The sequence below is a fragment of the Motacilla alba genome, chromosome 2 (assembly GCF_015832195.1).
Source record: "Motacilla alba alba isolate MOTALB_02 chromosome 2, Motacilla_alba_V1.0_pri, whole genome shotgun sequence".
NCBI lineage: Eukaryota > Metazoa > Chordata > Aves > Passeriformes > Motacillidae > Motacilla > Motacilla alba.
This window is the reverse complement of record NC_052017.1, coordinates 47,016,583-47,041,918: the sequence shown is the minus strand read 5'-3', so window position 1 is coordinate 47,041,918 and position 25,336 is coordinate 47,016,583. Positions and strand designations below refer to the sequence as shown.

General features: G+C 40.0%; 1 protein-coding gene across 7 annotated transcripts in view; it reads left to right on the top strand.

The window, feature by feature from the left end:
• Window positions 1–25,336, top strand: part of ELMO1 (engulfment and cell motility 1) — a 304,241-nt gene that overhangs the window by 259,420 nt on the left and 19,485 nt on the right. For all 7 annotated transcript variants that reach the window (XM_038126698.1, XM_038126700.1, XM_038126695.1 and 4 more), the window contains 2 exons: window positions 15,879–16,042; window positions 21,647–21,759. In XM_038126698.1, coding sequence (XP_037982626.1) covers window positions 15,879–16,042; window positions 21,647–21,759 — 277 coding nt within the window. The remainder of the gene's footprint in view (window positions 1–15,878; window positions 16,043–21,646; window positions 21,760–25,336) is intronic.

The window sequence follows — 25,336 nt, the reverse complement described above, 5'->3', positions numbered from 1 at the left end:
TACTACCCATCGTCAGGCTTCTTAAATCAGTCATGAAGGATGCAGAGGGAAAAGTATGTTAATTTACATCCTCTATGTTCCCCAGCATAGGCACATCACAATAGGGCTCCTGTTCCTTCTCGTCGCCTTCCTTTCCCCGAGCAAAGCGAGGTTCCTCCCACCTGCCCACAGCCCTTCAGCGAGCGCGAGCACAACTCCCACACGAGTCTCCTCGCCAGAGTTTCAGCTGCTGGTGCTGCTTCCATGTGCAGCCTGTTCTGGTTGCTGAGCTTGGGGAGTTGGTTTTTAAGCTGTCTGTTGCGATAGGATTTTTTTCCTCCTTTCGCTTAGTTGTATTTGGCTGTGATTTGTGCTGCCTGCTCAACACCCAAGTCCCAGTTTGGGGCAGCAAGTGATACCTAAACACAGAGGGAAGCTGAAGGCAGGAGCTTCTTAGTGGGTTGAGAAGTTTGCACATTTAGTGGTTTCTGCCCCCTGTCACAGGAGTCACATCCATTTTCCTGACAGATTGTCCTTGGGTGGTCATCCTATACTCATCTAGTCTCAACAGACACCTGAGTGCTTCCTGTTCCCTAAAATATTTTGGGAGCTGAAGGCATCTTAACTTCACAGGTTTGTATATTGTGGATATGTTTGGTTGGTATCACCCACCACTCTGGAGACATGTCCTACCATAGGAAGTCTCTTACCCACACACAGACTTTCATGCTCAGTTTCACCTCTTTTAACTACTTGCTGTAATTAATAGCAAATTTGATATGCATGGAAGTGTTGTCACTGGCAGCTCACTCCTAAATGGCATATAAAACCCCATTAGAAGCTGATTATTTGAATTATTAATTTTTTTCTAGGCCATCCTATATCTGATGCTTTTTTGCTGATTTGTTGCTGATTCTCTAAGTAGCCTTAGTCTTAAAATGAGGAAATATTCCTGATGCCTTCTTTTACTGATGATTCCTGGTTTGTGGCTTCCCTTATTTTAAGAAGTCATTCTGGAGGCATGAGCAGGAAAAGAAAAAGGATTAAAATTATCAAATCGGCCAAAGAGATTAAAATGACAAATAATATGTAGGCTGCAGTCTTCCAAAAATCCAAGAATAAATAAGGTTTCTTTTAAAGTGTTTTGAGGAGGAGGTTGATTATCATTTTATATCTGTATTTTTTCAGTGAAGTATCCTACTTCTTTAGATAAAGTGCCCTAAAAACTAACTTATGATAACAAAAGCCCTTCAAAATAGATTTACTGGACTGTTTTTGTGGACAGGAATTTGAGATAATGAAAAAAACCCCATCTAAATTAACTGAAGTATTGAAATAGTCATCTAGATTGAAGCCTGTTGTATGCTAGAGTTATGCATACACATAGAAAGGGTTATATACAATAGTCTGCTGATTGATGGGGTTTTGGCTACTACCTGCTGTCTCTTCAACTGTGTTGACTTTTGAACAGAGTAGTCACCAGGTTCTTAAGTCAGTCACCAGGTTCTTAAGTTAGTGGGACTTCCCAGATGTTTTTGTCAGACATAAGTGCTTCTTTTCTGTCCTTTGGTTTGCTTCTCTCTCCCCAAGTTTTGTATTACTTTGTGGAGGGAGTACAAAGAGCATGAATCTAAAGGAACCTGAATGGTTTCCCAAACATTACGTTGATTAAAGTAAGGGTTAGTCTGGCCTGCTGATTTCTCTTCTTGTTATCTCATTTTGATAGGCAACCCATGGCAGTAGAAAGCGCTGGAAACCAGTGTAAACCAGGGATTTTTTTTGTTGTGAACTTGTGCCCAGGTGAAGACTCTCCACATCCACAGGGAACTGCACTTCTCTTTTCTCTCTTGGTGAAGTTAGGCTTGCATTGCTGCCTGAGCAAAATCTGTTAGAGCAGCAGCACTTCCCTGGTCTTCACTCAAGCCCTCTTAAATCTTTCTCCTTTGCTGCCATTGGAGCCAATCATGCATGTTTTAAAAGGCTGCACTGATCTGGGCAAGCTGTTTTCTCTACTGCCTTGGGCTCCCATGGCCACCAACTCTGCTTCAGGTGCAGGGCACACAGGACCAGGATTCCTCCAACATCCAAGTGCCCAGGAGCTCTGGAGGCAGTGTGCTATCAGGGAATTTGCTGGCTTGTTTTCCCCTCAGTACCTTCCTCAACAGAAAGCACTGCATCTTGGTTAATAGAGGTTGTAGCTCCACTCCACTGGTTGCATTTTATACATTTTTGACTATTAGGAAGTGCTCGCATCCAAACATGCTGTGTTATCTCTGTCAGTAATGCCAGCAGATAGTGGGGGGAGACATTCAGTCGCCACATGTGTTCTTTACAGGGGTATCAGAGACTGAGAATTGGTGAATTTTATGAGCAATTTTCTGCAGATGGATGAAGAGCATGGCTTCAGGGAGGGCAGGTGGCTATCACTGCAATGGGAAGGACCTTGGCATTGTACTCGGCAGCTGAAGGATTCCCCACCCATCATCCTTGTTGCAGTGCAGGCCTGAACTTATATCAAGAGCAGTGTTTGCTGGAAACACTCTAAAAGAAAACTAGAATTCTGTTTTCCCTATGAAATATTTACCTGTCTTGGATCCTGTCCTGCTGGTTGTGGAGGTGCCTGTGTCACGTAGCAATTTGGAGTTGGGTTTACGTATGTGGCAACAAGACATTTGCTGTTCTTAAAACTTTTGTGCTTTCACTTCAGAGCTCCTTTTTCTTAAAGAGGATGCTACTTAGCTGAGATTTCTACTGGAATGGTTTACTGCCTTTCCCAAAAGCTCTAAGAGGAAGCATTTTCCCACTGTTTCTTTCTGACAAAAATGGGAACAAAGCTGTAATAGGGCTTTTCACATATAAAAGTTCTTCTATCTAATGAACTTCTATGTGCATTATAGATGTTGGAAGGATCTTGTGGTCTTATCATGAACTACAGGCAATAAATTTTTTTCTACCCATTCTACAGCAGAGAAAATTTTTTTCTACCCATTCTACAGCAGAGAAAACCTGACATGAGGCAGGTACATTCTACTTTCACAAGAACAAATGATTTATATGGTGCAAGGGAACATTGTGGGGAGTCAGATTTACTATCTCTTTAATTCAGTAATATTCCAATGTGTAGAAAATACATGCCCCAGCTAAATGTTGATTTAGGGCTCAGATACAGTGATGCTGATTAGTACTGGATCAGCATTGAAGATTTTTATTTTTATCTCTATGAAAAATACTGGTAATTGGGAGAACCCTGCTGTGAATAGGTTGTCTCTCCAGTAGCCATCACTTTTGTTGCTTGGTAGGTAATGGCCTGTGAGTTGCAACCCCAGCTCTGCTAAGATGATGTTTAGTTTGGCAAAGAGTTATGATGTGCAAGAGACACTTGCAGGGCATTCATGCAGAACAGAGGGTGCCAAAAGCCAGTCAGTCAGCTTTGGGCTTGTGTTGCTTTGCTGGGTTATTTATTTATTTATTTATTTAAAGCTTAGGCCTAGCAGTTTGTGTTCCTTTAAATCACTGCAACCCACCAAACCAGGCACCGCACGCACGATGTATTGTGAGTCATGGTCCTCCCCCAGAGGAGACGAGACCGAGGAAGCAGAAGCTGTAAGTAGATCTGAACCGAGCCCCCTGAAGCCGTGGGCGTTGATGGTAGGTGCAATAACAGCAGGTATTGCTCCTGCTCATGCCAGCGGCCCGCAGCAGCAGCGCCTCCCGCCAGCCGCCACTCCTGCCTCGCTGGCTCATTCCTCCATGGAAACCAGCCATCCTGCACTCACTGCCCCTTGCCACGGGGCCCCTGGGCACTCCGCCCGCTTCACAGCTGCCGTGGGGAGCTGCTATTTCCCTCTCTCCCACTATAATAGCATCCTTATGAGGCTTCCCCCAGCCCGTCTCTCTAATAGAAGGTTGCATGTTTCTGCGTGCGGCTTGCGCGGTGATATTTGGGTTCATTTAGTATGCTCCTGGGAGTGCCTCTGAACTCAAAAAAGAGAAAAAAAAAGAAAAAAAAAAGGAAGGAAAAAAGCCAGGAGGGTCAGGGAAATCCTAGCCTGTAAGCAGGCAGTTGAAGATAAAAACACAAAGTGGTTTTGTATAGGAATATTGCTCTTGCTGAACTGGCTGTGTGGCCGTGTGGGGCAATGACACTGCAGTCATTTGCCTTCTGCTGAGCAATCCTGGGATTGTTCAGAAAATAATGGCCAATCCCAATTTTTCAGTGGAAAGCCAGCGATAAGGGTAGTCTGTTTAGGGAAAATGCCAGAGACAGCTGACTGTTCTCAACAGCTTTGGACTTGTGACAGAGGGTGTGGGAGTCTCCAAAAGAATCAGGTGTTTAAATATTGGGTGTATCTTGTTTTACAGAAAACAAAAAATTTTGTGTTGATGCCAGCTTCATCCATGCTTACATCCTTTATCCTAAAAATCAGGCAGAATTTTATTCCAGATGTATTTCACTCAGATATTGTTTCCAAGTTAGGTTGTCATCACCTTTCCCTCCCTCAATATTTCCTTCTTCTGACTTTACAGCCCAAATAACACCAGCCTTCTCCCACCCAGTGTGCCTTGCCTCTACACAGTGGTTTCCTCTTGCGTCTAACATATTGTCTCTGTGAACCATTCATACACAGAAGCACAGGTTCCATCATTCCCACCAATCTTTCCCTTACAGGAGTTTCTTCCCCCTTCCTGCTTGACTTCCCTAGGATAAAATAGTGTTAAAGTTTTACAAAAACTTTTGTTGTCGTTGCTTCACATGCCGTTCTGCACTCTACTCCACAGAGGCAAAGAATCAGTATGGGGATTAACCTCCTTATATCTATAACCTCAGTTCTAGTCTCCTTGTCACCAACACGTGAAACAAATGTCTGGGCACACCATGTCTGTGCCCCTGGACCATGTTCACTCCAGCATGACATCTCCCATTTGTCTTCTTTCTGGATCTGAGCAAATTTACCAAAGCAAATCCCTTGTGTAGTCACACAGGCAGTAGGGTTGCAGGATGAGTATGATGTGTTTTTTTGTTTTTGTTTTTGTTTTCTTTTTTTGGTGACTGCTGCAGTCTGGAGTGCACAGAATCTGAATCTAACCTTTCAAGGGAAAACAAATATCTTGCATTTAATTCTAAATTTATCTTCTGCCTAAAAACATAAAGTAAATAATTATAGAGTTGTAAGAAAGAAGGAGTCTGCTGGCTGATTAGAAATGTGGATTAATGACAATATGGAAAGAAGTGCAGTGATTTGTGACAATGTGGAAAAAAGTGCAGTGATAGGATTCAAGTTATCAGAGAAAGGATCTTTCATTACTGGAAGATTGTAAGCCTTTATTCACCCATAACTCACTAGTTGGTTACTAGAAATAACACTATTTTAAGACATTATTTAGCCTCCTAGGCAGGATCGATGAGTTTCTGTGTGTGTCATTGGTAGTTTCAAATCAATAGTGGGAAGTAAACTTGAAGCCAATCTTGTTTTAATCCTTTTGTGAGAAAAAAAAAAATCCTTTGGCTCTGATTTAATATGAGTGAAAGGGAGAGAGGGGAAAAAAATAAATTGAGAATGTGATATTGACATAATATTCACTGCAGGAGAAAAATGTGTGATTTTTTTTCAGATGCTTCCTATGCAAGTAGTGAAGGGGATGGAGCAATGGGATCAACCCTGATGGTTACTGATATATGTCTTTAGTTAAATTTCAGATAACTGTGGATGCCTTTTCCTGTGCTTGTGGAAGTCTGTCATATTCCCAAAGCACTGGGTAACCTAAGTAGTTTGTTCCACTCCCAACTTCCCTGGCTCACAGATCGGTTTTGTAATCACAGGGAGGTGACTGAATGCTTTTGAATTGTTGGTGTTAGTATTAGGTGTCATATAAATCACCGCTCTCTGTCCTGGGGAGTAGTTTATTTTCCAGTACTGCATGTAGATCCCAAAAAAGCTTCCCTTTGGTCTGTGGAGAGAAAAGATTGTTCCTTTGCAGCGATGAAAAACACAGGTTTCTGAAGCCATAAACCATTCCACTGCAGTTCTTAAAATGAGGTATGGCAAAGCAAGTCATCTGTGCATTTTCTTCTTCTAAAAATAGTCTGGTTGAATTCCTTATACTCTTGGTTACCTGCCACAGCTCAGGAGGAAAAATAATATGTGGTGTTCTTATTTATATGACTAGTACAGTAATGATATAACTACCTGAGGCAGAAATCTCATTGGACTAGACTGCAAAAATTCAAAATTTAATGAAGGTACTAGTCAGTTATTTCAGAACATTTTAAAATGGCAATGAAAACACTTTTTTTCCTTTCTCTTGGACATACACATTTTGTGTATGTTTGGCAGTTTCAAGCAGATCTTGGTTTGTAATAGTCCTGACAGCACTTATTATGATCTGTCAAGTCAGTAATTTGTGAGCAGCAGATTTACAGAACAGTGTCTCTAGCCAGCATCTCACAAGTTGCAATGTGTTTAACCTCTTCATGGCTTTTTGTGTTTCTGTGAATCATGCAGCTATTTCATGCAGCTATTTTTATTCTTGGGGCACACACTGGAATCTCTGATAACAATGCAATTATCACTAGAAACAGTTATTAGTATGAGATGTGCTAAAAAATTGGTGTTCTTTAGGCACGTTTCTCAGCTCATTTTCTTCAGGGATATGAATATGAAAACAAGGCTTTACCTAAAAATGATTACAGCTTACTTCTGTTATAAATTATGATGTAAAATAACATGTAGGCTCATTCAGAAGCATGGCACATCTGAACAACTGGCTTTTTCATAATTCCTAGATGCTCAGCCTGATCATTTACCTTAACTGTAAGGGCATGCAAATAATGGGTCTGAATGAAATAGTCTAACATGAGCATACCAAACATCGGGTTTATGCATTCATCAGAAAAGCCTAAATAAGCAATTTAGCTTTCTTATTCAAAGAACTGAATCCAAAACCACATTTTCAGTCTTTCATGGTTTTGTTAGGTAGAAATTTTGGAAGTTTCACTTTTCTAATAGAATGCAATGCCCAAAAGCAAACAAACAATAAAGAAAATAAGAAGGTAGCAATGAAATGGTGAAAGTCACTTAGGTCATTACACAAAGGAAAATGAAACCAAGCTAGCAAGAAGTATGTTATAAATATGGGAAAGTGAGGTCCAGAAAAGGTCCTCACTTTTTTAATATGTCAGGTCCAGAAAACAAAAGCTGAAACTTCCAGCTGGTATTTATATTTTATTTTCCTTTGTTCATGTCAGTAACAGAATAAATGTGAGGTGATACTTTTATCTAAACAAGAAATTTTACTGTTTGAGTGGTGAGCCAACTTTTGGACTTGCCAAAGGAACAGCAATATTACATAAGTACTACATAGGTATTAGCAAAGCTTGGCAAAATTGCAGAGCTTTTGCATATAGAATGTTTAATCATTGAACACTTTTCACAGGCAAATCTCCTTCTCTGTGAAAAATGTTCATGGGGAAAATTGGTTGAATTTGCTACTGAAAACAAGTGGAATTCATGGACACACTGGATGGATTTTCCAGGTCTGTCAGGTTTGGGACAAGGTTAGCAAGGAGGAGAGGTATGCAGTTGAAAGGTAGAGAAGCTGTACTCATATTGCCTGGTGCTTTCTGCTAGCTGATTTATTTGTTGGTCACTTATATGACTAAGGAACTCCATTACTTTTGGTATTAAAAGGACATGAACCTGGTGCACTGGCTCCTCTTCCACTTAGAAATTAGGCTGGAGGGTCCCTGGAGTTGACTGGAGACAAGGAGAGGGACAACACAAGCAGGGACAGTGGCAGGCTTGCACCACTTGCAATCCCATGTGGCCACTCATACCTCGGACAGGAAGGACCTCAAAACAGTGGTTTCAGCTGGTGAAGGAGCCTGGAGATCTTTCCAGCCATGCAGCTGGCCACATCTTTATTTGGTTTTGTCTCAGCTAAAGGAGATAGGAAGATATGAAGCTGTAATGTTGTTTTTACAGTTTTATCCATTTATCAGATGTACTGAGCAACGGTTCCAGACTCTTCTGTTTGACTTTTAAAAAAATTTGCTCTGCCATTTTTCCTGTTTTTCTACCCATTTAAAGAGTCTTTTTTTAGTCATCATTAATATGTAGAACTTGAGTTCTTTGATTTCTATGTTTTCCTAGGGGGAAAAAGCTGTCTGATAGAATCCTGTCCTTGTTTTCATCATGTAGAACAAGCAGTTTGCCAATACATTAAGTTAATTTTCATTTAGTATATGCCATTTAATGTTATTAAGGGAAGCAGCACCCAAATGTATGTTCCTAATCATGGGTAACTCTCATATTGTTTTTCATTAGAATTTACAAGCATATTATTTGACATGTTAATTATTACATTAGTGTATGACTAAGGATACAAATATCTCCTCATTTCCCCCCTCCCCTCACTTAACATTTTGTTTGAGAAGATCAGTACATTTTGTCTGTGTAAAGCCCTGGATTAAATGCCACCCACAAATGATTTTGTACATGTTTTATTTTGCCAAAGGAGGTTGTCAGACATTGGGGGAAATAATGTAATATTGTCTGACCTAAGACTTCAATTAACTAACAAGAAAGTTTACAAAAACTGTCATATTAACTTTGTATATCATTTTACTGGGGCAGAAACATTGTCACACAGCACTTATTTCTTGCTGTGTCTACCTCAAGGCACAAAGCAGAAATAGCAAAAAGAATTTTAATCCTTATTTCTGATGCAAATAGTTTTCTGCAAATATTCAATGCAAGGAAGAGGTTTCCTGTCTATCAGTCATTCCTGTTTCGGCCCAGTATTACGCAAGCAAATTATATTTGACCTGTGTGTTTAGATTAGGATTGTTTTGAATGGAACGCTTGCATTTGTGTGTGGCCTCTGATATTAGTCCTGAAAGAAGACAGTGAACTTCTTCCACTTTGTCTTTTATCAAAATGAAGAAATTATGGAGACTGTTAGCATGTATTTCGATGGTGATTCCAAACCCACTCGCATTTCCAGTTTGTAAAGGACTGCTGTTCACTTCCCTTTCTGTTGCTAATAATTTTATCCTCAACTTCCTCAGGCCAGTCCTTAAGGAAGATTTCCTTTCAGTCAGCTGCTTCCTGAGCTAATTTTAGAAATATATATTTCCCTCATATTTTACCGTCTGTTTTCTTATTTCCATTTAACTGAACTTCTAATAGAATCTCATTTCTTCTTTTGCTTCAGCCTTCATTTTCTGTTGAAATACAGTATGTATCATACCCTCTTTTTTTCTTCTCCAGACTTGTCCTCATTTTTATTTAATATGTTGCAAACCATTCTCCAGATGTCTTCCTCCTCATGCTAATACTTCCTCTTGGAAGCTTTGTTCCTGCTCTGGTCACTTTTCCATATTTATAACACCCTTCCTACTAGCATGCTTTCATTTTCCTTTGTATACTCCAGTCTCTTCCCATTCCTTGTAAAAATCATCTTCTTGCCCATTCCTTTAGCCATATTACCCTTCAGTGGAATTTTGTGAAAACTCTTTGTCTTTTTCTCAATTAAGTTCAAGATGGTTCTTGCTCCCAGCCAAAGCTCCTGCCACTATTACGGGGTTTAATTGAGAAAATAAATAGTAATGTTAAAAGAGAGCTGGAGGCCTCCATGGGTATCCAGTGGTTCTCCATCAGGATCTGTGTATCCAAGGGAAAAATCATCAGTGCAGCTAACAGAACTCTGGGAGCTTTTGGCAAGTGCCAAGTCAAGCTGTGGCCACAGACCCTTCCTGTAGAGGTGGAGTAGCCCAGGGATGTAATATGACAGAGTTCAGCAATAAGTGGTCCATTTCCTCTGAACATGATTTACAAGGTGCTCACATTCAATAGCACAAAAAAAGCTGGGAATCTCTTGTAGGGAACTGAACTTTTTTACATCAGCTTCTTCAGATGGAGGCACTCGTCAGACCCCTTCTTTGTTTTTTCTCAGCCTCCCTTTTACACCTTGTTTCACGGTACTCATTGTCTTGAGCTCATGGCCCTGATGCTCTTATTCCATCTTTCTCACAAGAATGTTCTATCTTCTCTTCCATAGTCTTGAATTAAGAGTAGTCTCAGCCCATCAGTTCCCAGGAACTGTGTGGTTTCAGTCTGTTTTCCCACACCTGGGATTCATTAGTTAAGGGAAAATAAAAATCAGAAAAATCAAGTTCTCTGAAATGTAAAACAGTTGTGACCACTTAATCTTCAGCCTTTTCTTTCTTTACTGCTTGGCTTTCTGTGTCTTGGAATTCATTGTAAGGTCAGGCTCTTCAAGTTCTCTTCCCTCTTTTCCTCACCAGAGGGCAGGCAATTATTTGGGTCCTGAGGCTCTGAACAAGATTTCACTTTGATGTATTGCTACAGCATCAGGTTTTCTGACTCCTGCTATAGACCTGTTAAACACCTTGTGTGGAGCTGCTGTCATATCTCCTATCTCTCAGCACCATCGTCACATCTGCTAGGTGTGCTCATTTGTTCTGCAAAATGATAGTCACTGCTGAACTTGGTACAGATACTGATCCTGCATGAAAAACAGACTGCTCAACTTGATCAAAACCATTGCATTGTTTCAAGTCTCTTATCTGCAGACTGAAAAATATCTTGGTTCATACTGGAAATTACAATCACAAGCAAAAAGGAAAGAAGGAAAGAAAGAAAGAAAGAAAAGCAAGCCAAAACCGCAGCAACACAAACTTTTCTGCAATGGGTTTTAAATTCAGCAGAAAAATGAAGACATAAAATGTATCAGAGCTTATATCTGCTAAATCCTCTGACAGCTGCTTTCTCATCCTGCTTCCTGAAAATGAATCAACTTAATTATTCCTGTGGCTACGTACATCCAGACAGCTTAGAGCTGCCTCTTTATCACTGGCTACAGTAACTGTCCTTGTGTTCTGGAATAGCTAAGATTGAAAACTGGGGGGTTTTTGTAATTCCAGAGTACACAGACTGTAATAGAAGTAATGGTCTGGAATTTTGGAATCTCTTGTCAATGGTTAGATTGTGCCAGCACCGAGTTTAAATTTGCTTGTGTAGGAGGGCATGTTTAGATTAATATTCTAAAGTAATGTGGAGTGAATGTTTGGTACAGGCTGTGCCTGAGAGACTGGTGTAGTGAATTCACAGACCGCAATACGTGGAGATTGGGGTGGGGGGTGGGGAGGGGATCACCATTAAATTATCTTGCAAGGACCTTGAAGCCTCTCAGGATGACTCTTCTGAGTACTCTGAAAACATAACCATTGATCTAGTGGTAACAATTTATCCTTTGGAACAGTCTAAAAAATGTCTCAAATTACCTGCTGGACACATTAAACATGTAAAGTTTTCATTAAACGAGTTGACAGGCTGGTAGTAAACTGAAGTTGTTTCCTTTCCCTTCAGAATTAAATTTTCTTTACAGCCTCCTTTGTCAGTAAGCACTGTTCATTAAGAGTGATTCGGCTATTTCATTCTACAGCCTTGTTTTTGCCTGCCTTGTGGATTTAACTGAAGGAAATCTCTTTGTGACACTGAAATGATCAAGCTGAATCTCAACCACTAAATGATGTTTTTGCCTGCATTGTTTAACTTGTACCAAGCTACCTCTTTTCAGGAACATTTATTTAGATAGGAAGGAAGCTAAGTATGAATTTTCTACAACCAATTTGCAAAGAGATGTCTTTCCTCCAGTTCCCTGTTTATTGGCTGGTTGATTTTTAAATGGTCATGTGAAAAAGCTAGTGAATGAGGGCCTGAAACTTCTCACATCTTGGGTTCTTCAAGTCTGGTTGTTCTTCTGCCCTCCAGATGAGGGGCAGTTCAGTGGCTGCACTTTTATCATGTGCTGCAGTGAGGTGGGGGAATCACACCTTGCAGTAGTTGATAATGTTGAACTAAATCAGGAAAGCACTGAACTAAGCACATCATTGTCATGTGGGTTATTTGTATCTAAGTCTTGTCTGTGCAGAAGGAAGGTGAACTGTCAAGATTAATAGCAATAGGTCAGCATTACATGCGGACGCACCCAAACCCCTGAGTCACCCATCCAAACAGCAATCAGTGTAACAACTCCCCCAAAATACCAGAGGTACAACTTAGAGGCTTCTCTGATGGCATCCAGATGTGTTCTTGCTGCTGTCATTGCACATCAAAGGGCGTGCTTAGCCAAGTGAAACACTGATATTGTGGGGAAATTATGAGAAGCGTTCATGTGCTGTCTGGTACTCCACAGATCAGAGAATCATGGCATAATTTGGGGCCTTAGAGATCATCTCATTCAAGCCCTACCATCATGGGCAGGGACACTTCCCACTCATCCAGGTTACTCAAAGCCCCATCCAGCCTGGCCTTGAACACTTCCAGGGGTGAGGCATCCACAGCTTCACTGGGCAATCTGTTACTCTCACAGCAAGAATTTCTTTCTCATACCTAATCTAAACCTACCCTTTTTAAGTGCAAAGCCGCTACCACTTGGGTAACACCCCAGATGGGTTGTTGTGAACATCTGGGCCTTCAGGCTGTTCTGGAGGAGGTTTCTGAAAGAATTGATGCTGTGAGTTTGTAGAAGGAATGTATCTGGTGAGTGGAAGGCTCAGACATAAATTTCCAGAATCCTGCAGTCTAATAGTAGGTGTCTGAGAGAGCTGCCTGGCTTCTCTAGTCAGCACCAAGAGCAAACTTTGCATCAGTATGGGGTAAGTAGAGTAGAGAGGTTTGTGTTTTCTGTAGCTGCAAGCAAGCTGCTGAAATAAGATCAGTGAGAAGCTTGCTGTAGCGTTTGGCCCTGATAAACCGCTCCTTTTGGTATTAACAATTTCTAACTCTTTTAATTTTGACCCCTTGTTGTAGAGCCCAAGTTCAGACCTCTGCTCCATCCAGGAAGAATAGACTTTATTTGTGTGGGCAAAAGTTGCCATGGCAAGAAAGAGAGAGGAGAGGGGGTAAATGTTGGAAAGCCAAAGTAGTCAGAATATAATATGGCAAAGATGAGGTCAAATAAGCAAATCACATAACAAACTAGACTAAAACAGCTTAATGAAAAACATGTCATGGCAGGATACTAGCTGTAGAAATATGTGAAATGGATACAAAATCTGGGGAATAAAGTCCTATGTGTTTAATTGAAAAAAAAAAAAAAAAGTTGTTTTCTTCCTACTGTCTTCCTCTTCATGTCTTCAGTGAATTTACCTCTCTTAGTTGCAACACAGAACTTGGATTCTCTTACCAGAGGTTGTCAGATAAAAAGCACATGATTTAAAGCAAAAGCATCCTCTGAAACACTCATTTCTCAGTAAGAGTAGCAAAGGATAATGTAACTAAAACAACTGTCTACAGTGTCTATGTGCAATCACGTTGAGTGGAGAATACATTTAATTTCATTGTGAGGTCAGATACATGAGGAAGAAAGGTTGATGCTGTCTCTCAGAGAGCAGTAATCAAAGGTTGGCAACTGAGCATTGGAAATTGAACAGATTAGAAGTCCTTGGCAGTGATTCCCAAATGCTCAGGAGACTCACTAGAAGCAGCAGCTTTGACACTTTGGCCAGCTAGTTAAATAGTATTGGCTATAAACATTATAAGGCAAAAGACTGTCCCCTTACATGCTGGCCCAGGGGCATACACTTCCTGCCTTCTCTCTCAGGAGCAAGGGCAGCCTCTAGACCAAGGGGCTCTTTCATGATACCCCATGAATGACCTTCCACACACCAGCAGAGAAGAGGAATTTTCATTGTTTGCATGTTAACTCTAAAAATGTATTACAGAGAAGGGTGTTGCAAATAAGCCTAAGTGACAGAGCTCCAAATCTACTAAATTTGAACTTCCTTTTCAGAGTTTAGCCAAGAATGAGAACTGCTTCATGTGGATGGTTTAGAGATCAGAGTGGAAAAATCCTCATGCATGCAATTCTCTAAAATACAGTATTTATTAATTTGTTTGTCCATTTGTTTTATGAGAAAAAGTGCTTGTAAGAGACAGCTTTCCTATTGTGAGTCCCTGAATTTAGGAAACTAAATCTATATGTAACCTAAAAAAAATCAGATCTCTATAGAAATTTGAATAAACTCATGAAACTGAAATAACTGCATGAATAAGTGATTGCAGCATTATATTTATATTTAAAAATAATTAGCAGTGATAGGTAGTCATTGTCAAGAAGGCAGAAAGAGGAAGACAGAATGTATTTTTAAACATCCATCTTGGCACTAGAGTTATCTTTTTCACTCTTTCCTGCTGTTCCTTTGAGGATGTTTCCTTTGTGGACACATTCATCATTACATAAGCCCTTTTAGTTGTTAAACCAAGACCCAGTGAAATCAGTAGACTTATGCCACTCACCTTGTTGGGCATGATCCACCAACGTTCAGGTTGTTTGGGTTTTACAGTGGTTTGTCATTTCTGAGGTGTCACAGCGCCTCTCCCACTTGGACTGGTGTGAACTAGTGAGTGCCCTGCAAATGCAGGTGAGGAGGTGTTAATTCCTCTGAGCAGTCAGGTGCCAGTCAGGAGTTCATCTTTCAATAGGGAAATAGCTAATTCTCACTGGTAGACAAGCCAAGTAATTCTTCAGTTCTCTAGTCGCTTAGTCTCACCAGCTGGACACAGCTAAAAAGAGTGCTTAGAGAGAGCATCTGAGAAAGAAGGTACATCTTGGGAAGAAAAAATAGAAAACAGTGCAGGCAATGAGTTAGAAGATTGAGGCAACATATGTGAAATAATTAAATATTTATATGAAAATAGAAGGTTTAGGAATTATTAGGGAACCTCTGAGGCGCTGAGTTTCTGTTTTAAGATGCATGGTGGAGATGAAAGAATAGAGGAAAATTACCAGCACAGTAAAAACTTTGCCTTCTGTTTGTGTAACTGTTGATTTCTGTGATTACCATTTTGATAACGGGGGCTGTAACCATTTCCTACTGGTTTTTAGCTTTGGCATTTGGGTGAGATGGACCTTTCTGAGTGTGATAAATTGTTCTTTCAGCAAATTTAATCACATCATCAGATAAATATTTCAAAGTGTGTAACTTGCACCATCACCAAGGAAATGAGTCTAGGATTATGGAGAGAGAGAGAGTAATCTCTCATATGTATTTATCTGAACTAGATCCAAGCAATTCTCCTTGGTTAACTGTCTCAGCAGTTTTGTCCTGAAAAAACAATTATTATGCAGAATAGATGGCTGTTGCCTAGCCATCCTTCATTCTCATTTTTTGGTTTGCATTGTTTATGGCATTTATTCAAAAGCAATCCTGTAATATCCTTGGCAAAGTGATCTCTCTATTTCCCTGACTAATCGTCTCTTTTAGTGAGATCTCTTTCCTTCAGTATGTATGGCCACAACGTGCCTGCAATATAAGGCTGTCATGGAATCTCAGGGGTTGAGGTTGGAAGCTACCTCTGAAAATCATCTGGTCAGCCTTCCCTCAAGCAGGGCCACTCAGAGCCGGTTGCCTAGGACCATGTCCAGACAGTTTTTTAGTGTCTTCAAGAAAGGAGAATCCATCACCTCTCTGGGCAACCTGTGCAAATGCTTGGTCACCCTCACAGTGAAAAAGTGTTTCCTAGTGTTCAAAGGGGTTTAAAGGGTGTTTAAAGTGTTTCCCTTGTTCCAGTGTGTGCCCATTGCCTCTAGGTGTCAGGGATAAAAGGAAGCAATGGACCAGTTAGCAGCTCCCTGACACCCGCAAAAAAACCCACAATTTTGTCACAGAGCAGATTAGCTTTTGATGTAGGCTGTGATGCCCTGTCAGAAGTCGCTTATTTTCTGGTTATGTTGCTGAAAAGTTGTCTAAGAGACCACACAAGCTAATCATGTTCTGTACCTAGAAACCTTAGTGTGACCCACAATAAGATTTGAAACAAAAACACCGAAAGTGTTAACACAGCTTCGTTTTCTTTTCTTGTTAACTGCAGGTAATGCAGGTAGTGAAAGAACAGATAATGAGAGCACTCACTACCAAGCCTAGCTCTCTGGATCAATTCAAGAGCAAACTTCAGAATCTCAGTTACACAGAAATACTGAAAATACGCCAGTCTGAAAGAATGAACCAGGAAGATTTCCAGTCTCGTCCAATTCTGTAAGTATTGTCTTCTCTCCCCACTCATTTTTTCATGGAAGGATTAACAAGGGAGAATGACATTTGTGAGCTGTTCTGGGGAATCCCAGGGAGAAAAGCTGTCCAGGGATCTGTGCTCAAAAGCAGTACTGAGGCATCTGCTTAAAGTACCTGTTTTCTTCTGCTGGGAATCATAACTTTTTCTTTGACTTCAGCAAAACCAGATTTGGCAAATCCCAGCAGGATTTCACTTGGCTTATTTATATGAAACAGTGCTTTGACATTTCCTAGCTCTGCGTGATTGTGAGCCTGATTTTGGTGCTAGTAGTGTCTTTCAGAATAAAATTGAACTAATCAAACACCACAACTTTGTCTTCTGTTCAAGGCCTCTCTGTGCAAGACAGGGAGAAGATCAGAAGAACAGGAGCCAATACACACTAACTTTCCAAAAGAGTTGTCCTTGTATATAACATTATTATAAATTGGTGTTAATGACAAGCATTCATTTACTTACTTGTAAATAGCAACATTCTGGCAGCTAGCCAGTCCTTTGCTTGTTGTTTACTGCAAAGTATGGAAGGTTAATATTGCCTCCATAGCTCCTTTTCATTTCTCAGAATACTCTTTGTTCTGTTATATGAGGAGTGGAGGCTGCACTTGGCTCTGGACCAAGTCAGGGCTTGTGGCTGAACTGATGGCACAGGACAGATGCCGACTCTGTGCTGTGCAAATGCTGTACTGAGAATAGCAGGAACCTTTTGAGATCAGCTGAGAAATGGTGAGGACTCCAGAAGCATCAGCTGAAATGTCATGAAATCCTGACTGTTGCAAGTGGAATAGCTCATGATACTCTAAATCTCCTTTTCCAAGGCAAAAGTATAGAAATGGATTTGGACCAGAGCATTCCAGGATTCAGAAGCAGGATATTAATTTGGATTTGTTTCTAAAGAATACAGATATCTAAGTTTAAGCTCTGGGGACGCATTCCTCCAGGGGCAGCAGGGCAACAGTGAAAGTAAGCAAAATAGCATTACAAACTAAATTTTAACTACACCAGTATGGATCAAAGGGGGACTGCTTCTTTTATGTTTCCAATGTGTTAGAAGATACAACCTAATGCCCAATTAGAACTGATGTCAGTCGTAGTAATGCATCAATTCAAAATTTCCAAATGGTTCCAGTTAGTTTTGTTTTGTTACACTGCTCAGAAAACCCCTGCAAATCCCCTGCAACATTTAGCAGTTCCAAGCTGCTCAGAACTGCAAAGCTCATCACCAAAGCTTCTCATTTTGCCTGCTTTCCCTATGACTCAATTGTTTAAGTATGATACAGGTCAATTATTTATATTCTCTTGCACCATCACCTAGCATTGAAAGACTTGCCAATGCCCTGTGCAAGCTCTTCATTTCCAGTGTCTCTCTGGTTAGTTGCTGCCACAGTGCAGTCTCCTTCCCCATCATGGAGCAAGTGAAACAGCCAACAGAGTAGTTAAAAGCAACTGAAGTGTTACCAGAGAATAATTTCAAATTCAGGGTAAAGGCTAAGCCTAAAGGCTATAAAGGCTAAGTAAATCAATAAGGTGTTTAAGCAATCACAACTGCATTTGCAGAGATTTAACTCCATGCATTTGCATTTTGATTACATCCATGATCACTTGTTCTTGACTGAAAAGAAACAGTCCTTTCATTTTGTGCTTTGATTTGATTCCCTGTACTGAACTCTGTCAAATTGCATAGATGGCACAGCTGATAGAAGTACAGAATCATGGCCCTATTGTAGGGAAAGAGACTGTGAGTGAAAAGAGCAATCGTGGCTGTGCTGTATATTTTAAAGCCCTGCAGATATGCTAAAAGAGATTGTGCACAATGGTGCCTGTAACATCAGCAGACCTTGTTTAATTCTGCTTGAGAATATGGCAATCAGGGAATGGCTTTTCATGCCTTGAACATGATAGAAGTCTTTCTTTTTCTATTCATTGCATGAAGCACTGTAGTTTTAAGTGTTCAAGCTGCTGGATAAGCTTCAGTGAAGTTGTGTTTGAATGTAAACTGGAATGTGTTGCCTTAGATCCTCATAACTACAACAGCCTTGTTTTGCAAGGATTAGTTGTTTCTTTTATATGAGCATGCTTGTATCATGTTAACTAAAGCTTTATCAATACCTACTTTTGATTAGGAAAAATAGAAAGAACTTCAGAATAGATTCAGGGATTTGGGATTGTCATTGATCATCCAAACTGCCATTCCATAATAAAATGATAAAGTACGCCACTTTTATTTTGAATGTCTGTAGAAGAAGTTGGCTAGGAATCCTGTGGACCTGTAGAGGACCAGAGATCTCCTTCACAAATTAAATGGCAACAGAGATGGGTTAATGCTAGATAAAAAAATTTTTGCATCCAACTTGGGACTTGTTGGTTAAAGGAGAGTTAATGGCAACCAGGAAACCATTACTAAGTAACATCTATGTGAAAATCAGCAGCAAACAGGGAAAAAGAGGAAGGTGTCTGGATGCTTTTCTGCTTTTTATCTTACATATTTCGCTATGATGTAAGAAAGAGTCACTACTGCTCTGAATGCATGATCAGGAGAGGGAGCATAGCTAGATGCCAGAAAGATAAAAAGACAAAACGCATGAAACCAGTTCTGGGATTACTCTCCCATTGTATTGTAATAATTTAAATGTCTGTAACATGCCTCATCCTGGAAAGAAAACCACTATCAAGTGAGTCTTAACTATAAGCTGGAAAGGTAAAAGCTGGAGACAGTTTTAAGTGGTGCTGAGGAAGAATTTGTGTAATGTGAAAAACTTGAAAAAAGTTTCTAATGATTTTCAGATATTTGAAAAACAAGTAACTGCTGTTGGTATTGCCTCCAATGTTAAGACCAGTGAGATAACAAAATTAGCAATCACATATATTAATGTGTGTTTCCCTCCACTCCTCTGTCTCACCAGTGCACAAACTCTTTACATTCTTATGGGCCAGAAAGACAGTAGGACACTAGTGGCAGTTTTTAAAGTCACTGTCTCCTTAGACTTAAGTCTGTTCTCTCTCTTCACAAAGCACAAACTGTTAAGCAAATGTCATCTGAGGGACAATAAATAAATATTCACAAAATGTATTTGCATTTATGATCTTCCTTTAGCTGATTGTTCCTGACGGATTTTAAAATTAGTCAGGAGGACGTATTTCTTGCACAAAGATTTTTTTCCTAACCCTCCTGTCTTTAGACACTGATCGTGAGGAACAGAACTTTGTTGCATTCAGATGGCTTTCAGAAGGAAATAGAGTTGGTTTGATTGTTCTGACCCATTTCTGTCACCTCAAAATGGTGCAACAGACATCTTGACAGTGAGGAGCACTGAGTGGCAGGATCACCTTGCAAAAATATATCTGGAGTCATGATGTCAGAAAAATGGATGAGGACCATACAAGTCAGAGTAACCATGTGTTGGCATGAGTTGCTGAGGGCAGTAAATGCAGTAAGTCACCGTGGCAAGGGCTTGATGATCTTACAGGCTTTTACTAAGTCAAGAGTTACCAGAGACTGTTTCTGCATGGAAGAATGAGTTGTCTCTACAACCTCTGTGTGATCAAGTTCAAGGACCATCAAACAGAAGAGAGTAGCACACTGAGCTTCATGACTGTGAGAGCAAAAATATATGTGTGCAGAGGGCTTCCAGAACATAACCAAATGTCCCTTCTTTCTTACCTCCCCTTCTCCTGTGCAAAGTCTGCCTTAGGCACTGAAGTATTTTAGAGAGGATTACCTGTTTCATTTTGGATAGGTTAAAAAGTCCTTCTCTTCCTCTGGTATGTTAAGGGCAGGTGGGGCATTAGAGGCCAGAAGACAGAATGTTTGAGCAAACATTCAGATGTTAATGTGCTGGGTGACCCATTCATTTTTGGTTTTTTGGTAGTGTCTTACAAATATAATGTTATGATATCTTTAACACCTACTTAATGATAACCATCCAGTTTCTGAGTTAAACTACCTAACTATCAAACTGATGTTTATACCAGTCTTGAATGTTTGAAATTAGTCCAGCTGGAGATTTAGTCAGCAGCCTGAACTGCTGAGTAATCCACACTTGTGTTTTAACACTCTTATCCTCAGCCCCTGCTGTCAGGTTTTACCTGAGGAATAGAGAAGCTCACAAGCTCAGTGAAGGCAAGACATTTATTCAAGCACAACATTATTTTAATCACAGTATTTAACCATTCAACATATTTATATCTTAGATCCCAATGAGAAAACAACAGTGCTTTAAAATTCAAGTCCTAAAGGACTAATAACACATTTCCAAAAGATGGCCTGTTTCTATAGTTACAATGCTTCCTTGGGTTTTTGACCAGATAGATTTTCACAGCTTGTAAATATGCAGTGGGTTATGCATCCAATAATTTCGTCGACACCTAGGGGAAAGAGGGCATTTTATTTTAAAGGCCTGATCTTTGTAGCAGAGGATTGGCGGTGATTTCAGTGGGGGTCTCGCAGATCAAAGGCGTAGGATCCAAATGAGTGTGGAAATCAGCAGAGAATGGGCTTCCTAAGTTTTCAAGAAGAGAAAATTTTTTTGTTGTCTCTATGGGATACCACAGCTTAGCTTCCTTTTGATGATGATTGCTGGAACATACTGCCAGACAGAATGATTTCTGGTATTACCCAATTTGCACAGCAATGCAAAATTATGGTTCTGACAAACTTCATATTTTATAAATCTTCTACACATTCAGTTATTTCTTTTTAATCTTACTAGGCTTGCTGTCGAGTTGATGTTTAAACCTGTCTTTTATGTATTCTTAATGAATCTAAGTGAGGATATAACTGATGAATTCAGACATCTGTGAATCCATGTGATGGTGTATGAAATTAAACTTTAAATATTATGTGCATATGTTTTCTGCCTAGTTCTTGACATGTTGAACTCTTATCAAAGTAAGATGGAGAAAATGGATTTTCTGAAGGATATATAAGATTATTTCTAGATGTATTGTAGGTCTCTGCACTCCTGTGCAAAGAGGAGGTTGGGTGTTCCCTAGTCATGAGTTAGTCTTCCACAAATTCTGATAATAATAAAATAATCAAATTATATGAAACTAAGAATAAGAATATAGCACTGATCATTAGTTTCGCTCATTGGCATTGCTCCCTACTTCATATTGTTGTTTGAAAATGTTCTAGCCTTCTTGTCTTGCCCTAAATAATAGTGCTAGAGAAGTATACCAGCATAACATCATGCAACAAAAGGTGACAGACCCTCAGATAAACTTCACAGGGCTCCTATGATGAAAGAGCATTATTTTCTGTGGAAAAATCTTGTTGATGCATTATAGCAAGTGTTATTTTTAGAGTGAGGAAAGTAATATAGAAACAAGCAACTTGCCTGAGTCATACACTGATGTTGTAGCAGGGAGATGTCTACAACAAAGATATCCCAACTCCCATTCTTTGTTAGAAGAAAAAGGGGTTTTTTTCTGGTGCAGACTAGATTCTGACCTGGGCTTGTCTGTGACTGATGTCCTCTTCAAACACTTTGCAGAAACATCTTGTGAGACTCTGTTTCAGAGGAAGGAGGATGGTCTTTGATTGAATTTTACAAATGCCTACTTTCTCTCCCAAGGGAACTAAAGGAGAAGATTCAGCCAGAGATCTTAGAACTGATCAAGCAGCAACGTCTCAATCGGCTTGTGGAGGGCACCTGTTTTAGGAAACTCAACAGTCGACGTCGGCAAGGTACAGCTCAGACTCCCTAGTCTGGCTTTCTGTTGTAGCTTTTGTCTGTAAGTTGAGCTGAGGAATACTGTTTTCATTGGCACGATGCTTGGTTGTAGTGCTGTCTTAACTGCTTTTACCAGGAGACATCTGAAAGCATCTCAAAGTTACAAATTTTCAGGATTTCCTGTTTCCCTCAAATTGGTTTCAGCTTTATCACACAGATGACTTCGAACAAGTTCAGCCTTTGACAAAATCTCAAGCAGCAGTCTCACATTCTGAAATTAGTATTTTGATTTCTGCCTGAATGTCCAGACTTCTTGTCCATCTCAAAACAATGTCTTTGGAGGAATAGCACATGAAACTTGAATTTTAATCTCCCAGTCTTTGATCACCTTTATGTAAGCAATGAGTTCATTCTGCACCCCTCCCTCTAGTACTGCCTGTCCTTTGGTTTACTCTTACATTAATATATACCTAAAATTTTATATACCATATAATTTTATTATGGTGTTTAAATGTGCTTTTTGAAAGCACTTATATCAATAATTCGTGTACCTTCATATGAATACTTGATTGATATGAGAAGATTATTTTCCCAGTTTTATGAGTCATTGCTCATTCTATACAGTAAAACTCCCTATGGTTCTTTTCCCTTCAGAGATGCACGTTTCTTTCTCCAGATAATGTAATGGGGACATAGTGTAAATTCAGCAGATTAATTAGAAGTCGTACTCAAAATTTCCCTTTAAACCCCTCATTTTGTAAGGATTCAGATTACTGTTTGTTTTCCTCTGTAAACACAGAACAAATTAGAAAGTTACAAAAGCTAAGAGTAAGAACTGACAAAGATCAATATTTGAGACCTTCAGATTAATTGGGGGAAAGTGCATTCTTCACAGAAAAAAGTATCCCTGCAATGCCTCCTTCCTTAGAATCGAGGAGGCAATTTTCCTTAATGTGGGGAAGAAACAAGGAGGCAATTTTCCTTAATGTGGGGAGGTTATTTGTAACCTCTCTGTCAGGCATACAAACACCTATGAAGCCCACTGCACTGACAGATGGTCAATATTCCACTGTGAATTTCTGTACAGATTGGATAGAGAGGCATGATACATGTTTTTCCTTCATCAATGTACTCATGGAGTGAAAGTAGGTAAAGTAATGTGTAGTTTGTCTGGCTACCAGTACTGAGGGTTGCTTATTTTATTCCTCTCACAGCCTAATCCAAATGACTCAAATTCAAGGGAAGGAGCAGGATTTGTAGCAAATATTCTTCTTTTGGCTGATGTCCAAGAGGAAGATAGACTGTTTATTTTATCTTAAATTGTTGTTAGTTCATGATTTATAGGATCAAGAGCCTTAGGGAGTATAAATTCATTCAACTTATAAGAGTACAGTTGAAGCTAAAAAATAATTTAAAAAAAATTCAATGTAATCTTCTCATCCTCAGTTGAGAGGGTTGCTTCCTATCATGCTTTGGAGTGTATTCTATAGGTCATGAGATTAATTGCTTTGATGTCATATTTATACAGGGCCAGAAATAATTCACGATTCTTTGGAAACAAATAAAACACACAACCATACCTCAAAGAACATTATCTTCACTGAAATATATTGTTTTTCACAGATGGAAGCCCATTTAGGAGGTCATGTTTCCACATGCCCTTGAGAGCTTGTATGCTTTATGATAGACTTCCTGTATTCCCTGAAACAGAAGGGGAAAATACCATTTGTGAGGGAGGCAGCAGACACAAAACCATTTAGAGGATGATGATGTATGAGGCCACCAGGACTAAATTCAGTATGGCCAACCCTGTCCTTGAGTGCATCTGGCACAGCATTGGGCAGGTGGGCAAGGGAGGGGATTGTCCTGCTCTACTCTGCTCTGCTCTGCACTGGGGGTGGCCTCACCTCAAGCTCTGTATGCAGTTTGGGGCACCACAGTATAAAAAAAAAGATATTAAGCTGTTAGAAAGCTTGTAAGCCATTCAATCAGGGTCCTTTTAGGTATATACAGTGCCTAGCACAGTACAAATAGCAAATACTGGCAGATCACAGGGAGTGGAAGAAGCTCTCTTGAAATCAGCATTTATCCTTCAGGGTTCTCCTGTTCCCCAAAGCAGCACAAACTGTAAAACCAGGGCTGTCATGATGTCAAGAATTAGAAGATGAAGTAAAATGAATGGACGATCCGAGGTTTAGCTAGTGATGCTAAATGTTATGACAGTCAATCTTTCAGATAATTCCTCTGAATGTCCTGATAAAAATAGTAGAGGTCTCAGATTCTGAGTGTCTTCTGTTAGCTTTGTCCCACATCCCCATCTCCTCTCTTGCAACCCACCTCCCTGTACAAGTGCCCAGTGCTACCTCAGGGAGCTCAGGAGTCCTTGTCACCTGCCTGGTGCTCCAACTGAATCCACTTGTTATAGAGCATTACCAAGGCTCTAAAAGGGCCATGGTCCATCCAGGTTGACATGGAACTGAAACAGAAATGACTACTGCTCTGAGGCATCACGATTTGCCTGTTACATGGCAATCTACTTGTAAGAGTAGCATGATCGGGTAGGTGTTATACTGAAGTACGTATATGCTTTTTTTGCCTTTCCTATGATTATTTTCTTCCCTTAAGACAATCCTGGAACAAATGTCACGAATCCGCAGATTGTACAAGAAGAACCTGAACGTGCGCTGCACAGAAGCTGAAAGCATTAAATTGCCCATTTAAAGATAATTAACAGGCCTTAGCCCATAATAAAGACTCCAGAGCAAACTTCTATTAAGATTGTTGTTTGAACATGTGGTAGGACACACATGGTTAGTCACAGTAAGTTGAAAAAATTGACTTACAAAAAAGTGAGAAGGGAGTTTACCGCCTCTTATAGCCTTTTGAGAAGAGATTAAACGCTTTCATATACACTTAGAATTGGAAAGCCTCCAATCCAGCAGGTGATTCACTGGGGGGATGCTGAAGATTAAGCCATGAGGTATCTATATTCAGATCTCTGCTTTTTGTGTTTCAGCACAGGATTATCATAGCAGGATCTCTCTGTAGCTGAAATTCAGAAATATCATTGTTGTCCCAGCAGGATCCTTGGCACTTCCAAAAAATACATGGCCTTTCCCTTGCAAGGTTTTCATAGGAGAACTGCAGCAGTAACTCCTGGGTTTTTGTTAAGTATCTTAATCATTTGGAAATGAAACAGCAAAATCTAACCTATCTTCTGATCGCTGTTCAACAGCAGATCTTCATGCTCTGCAAATCCCCACTTTGTTCCTGGGCCATGAACATCTGCTGAAAGATAGATCTCTTCAGCTTTCTCCTTCCTTAGATAATTCCTAAAAGAATAGGGAGAAGAGTAAAGCAAAAACCTGCCAAGCACTCTACACTCCCAGTAGTTATTATTTCCAGTAGAGCTAAGTAGCAGATAAAGGCATTTTATTGAGGATAATAGATACATCTAATGCTGTCATCCAGTACATTTGTACTATATGTTGCTGGGCGCACTCTTGAAAATAAATTCCCTCTTTATAAAGATTGTAGAGAAATTGCATGTTTTTGAAGTGGTTTTGCAGCCAACATGAGGTCTCTCAAACA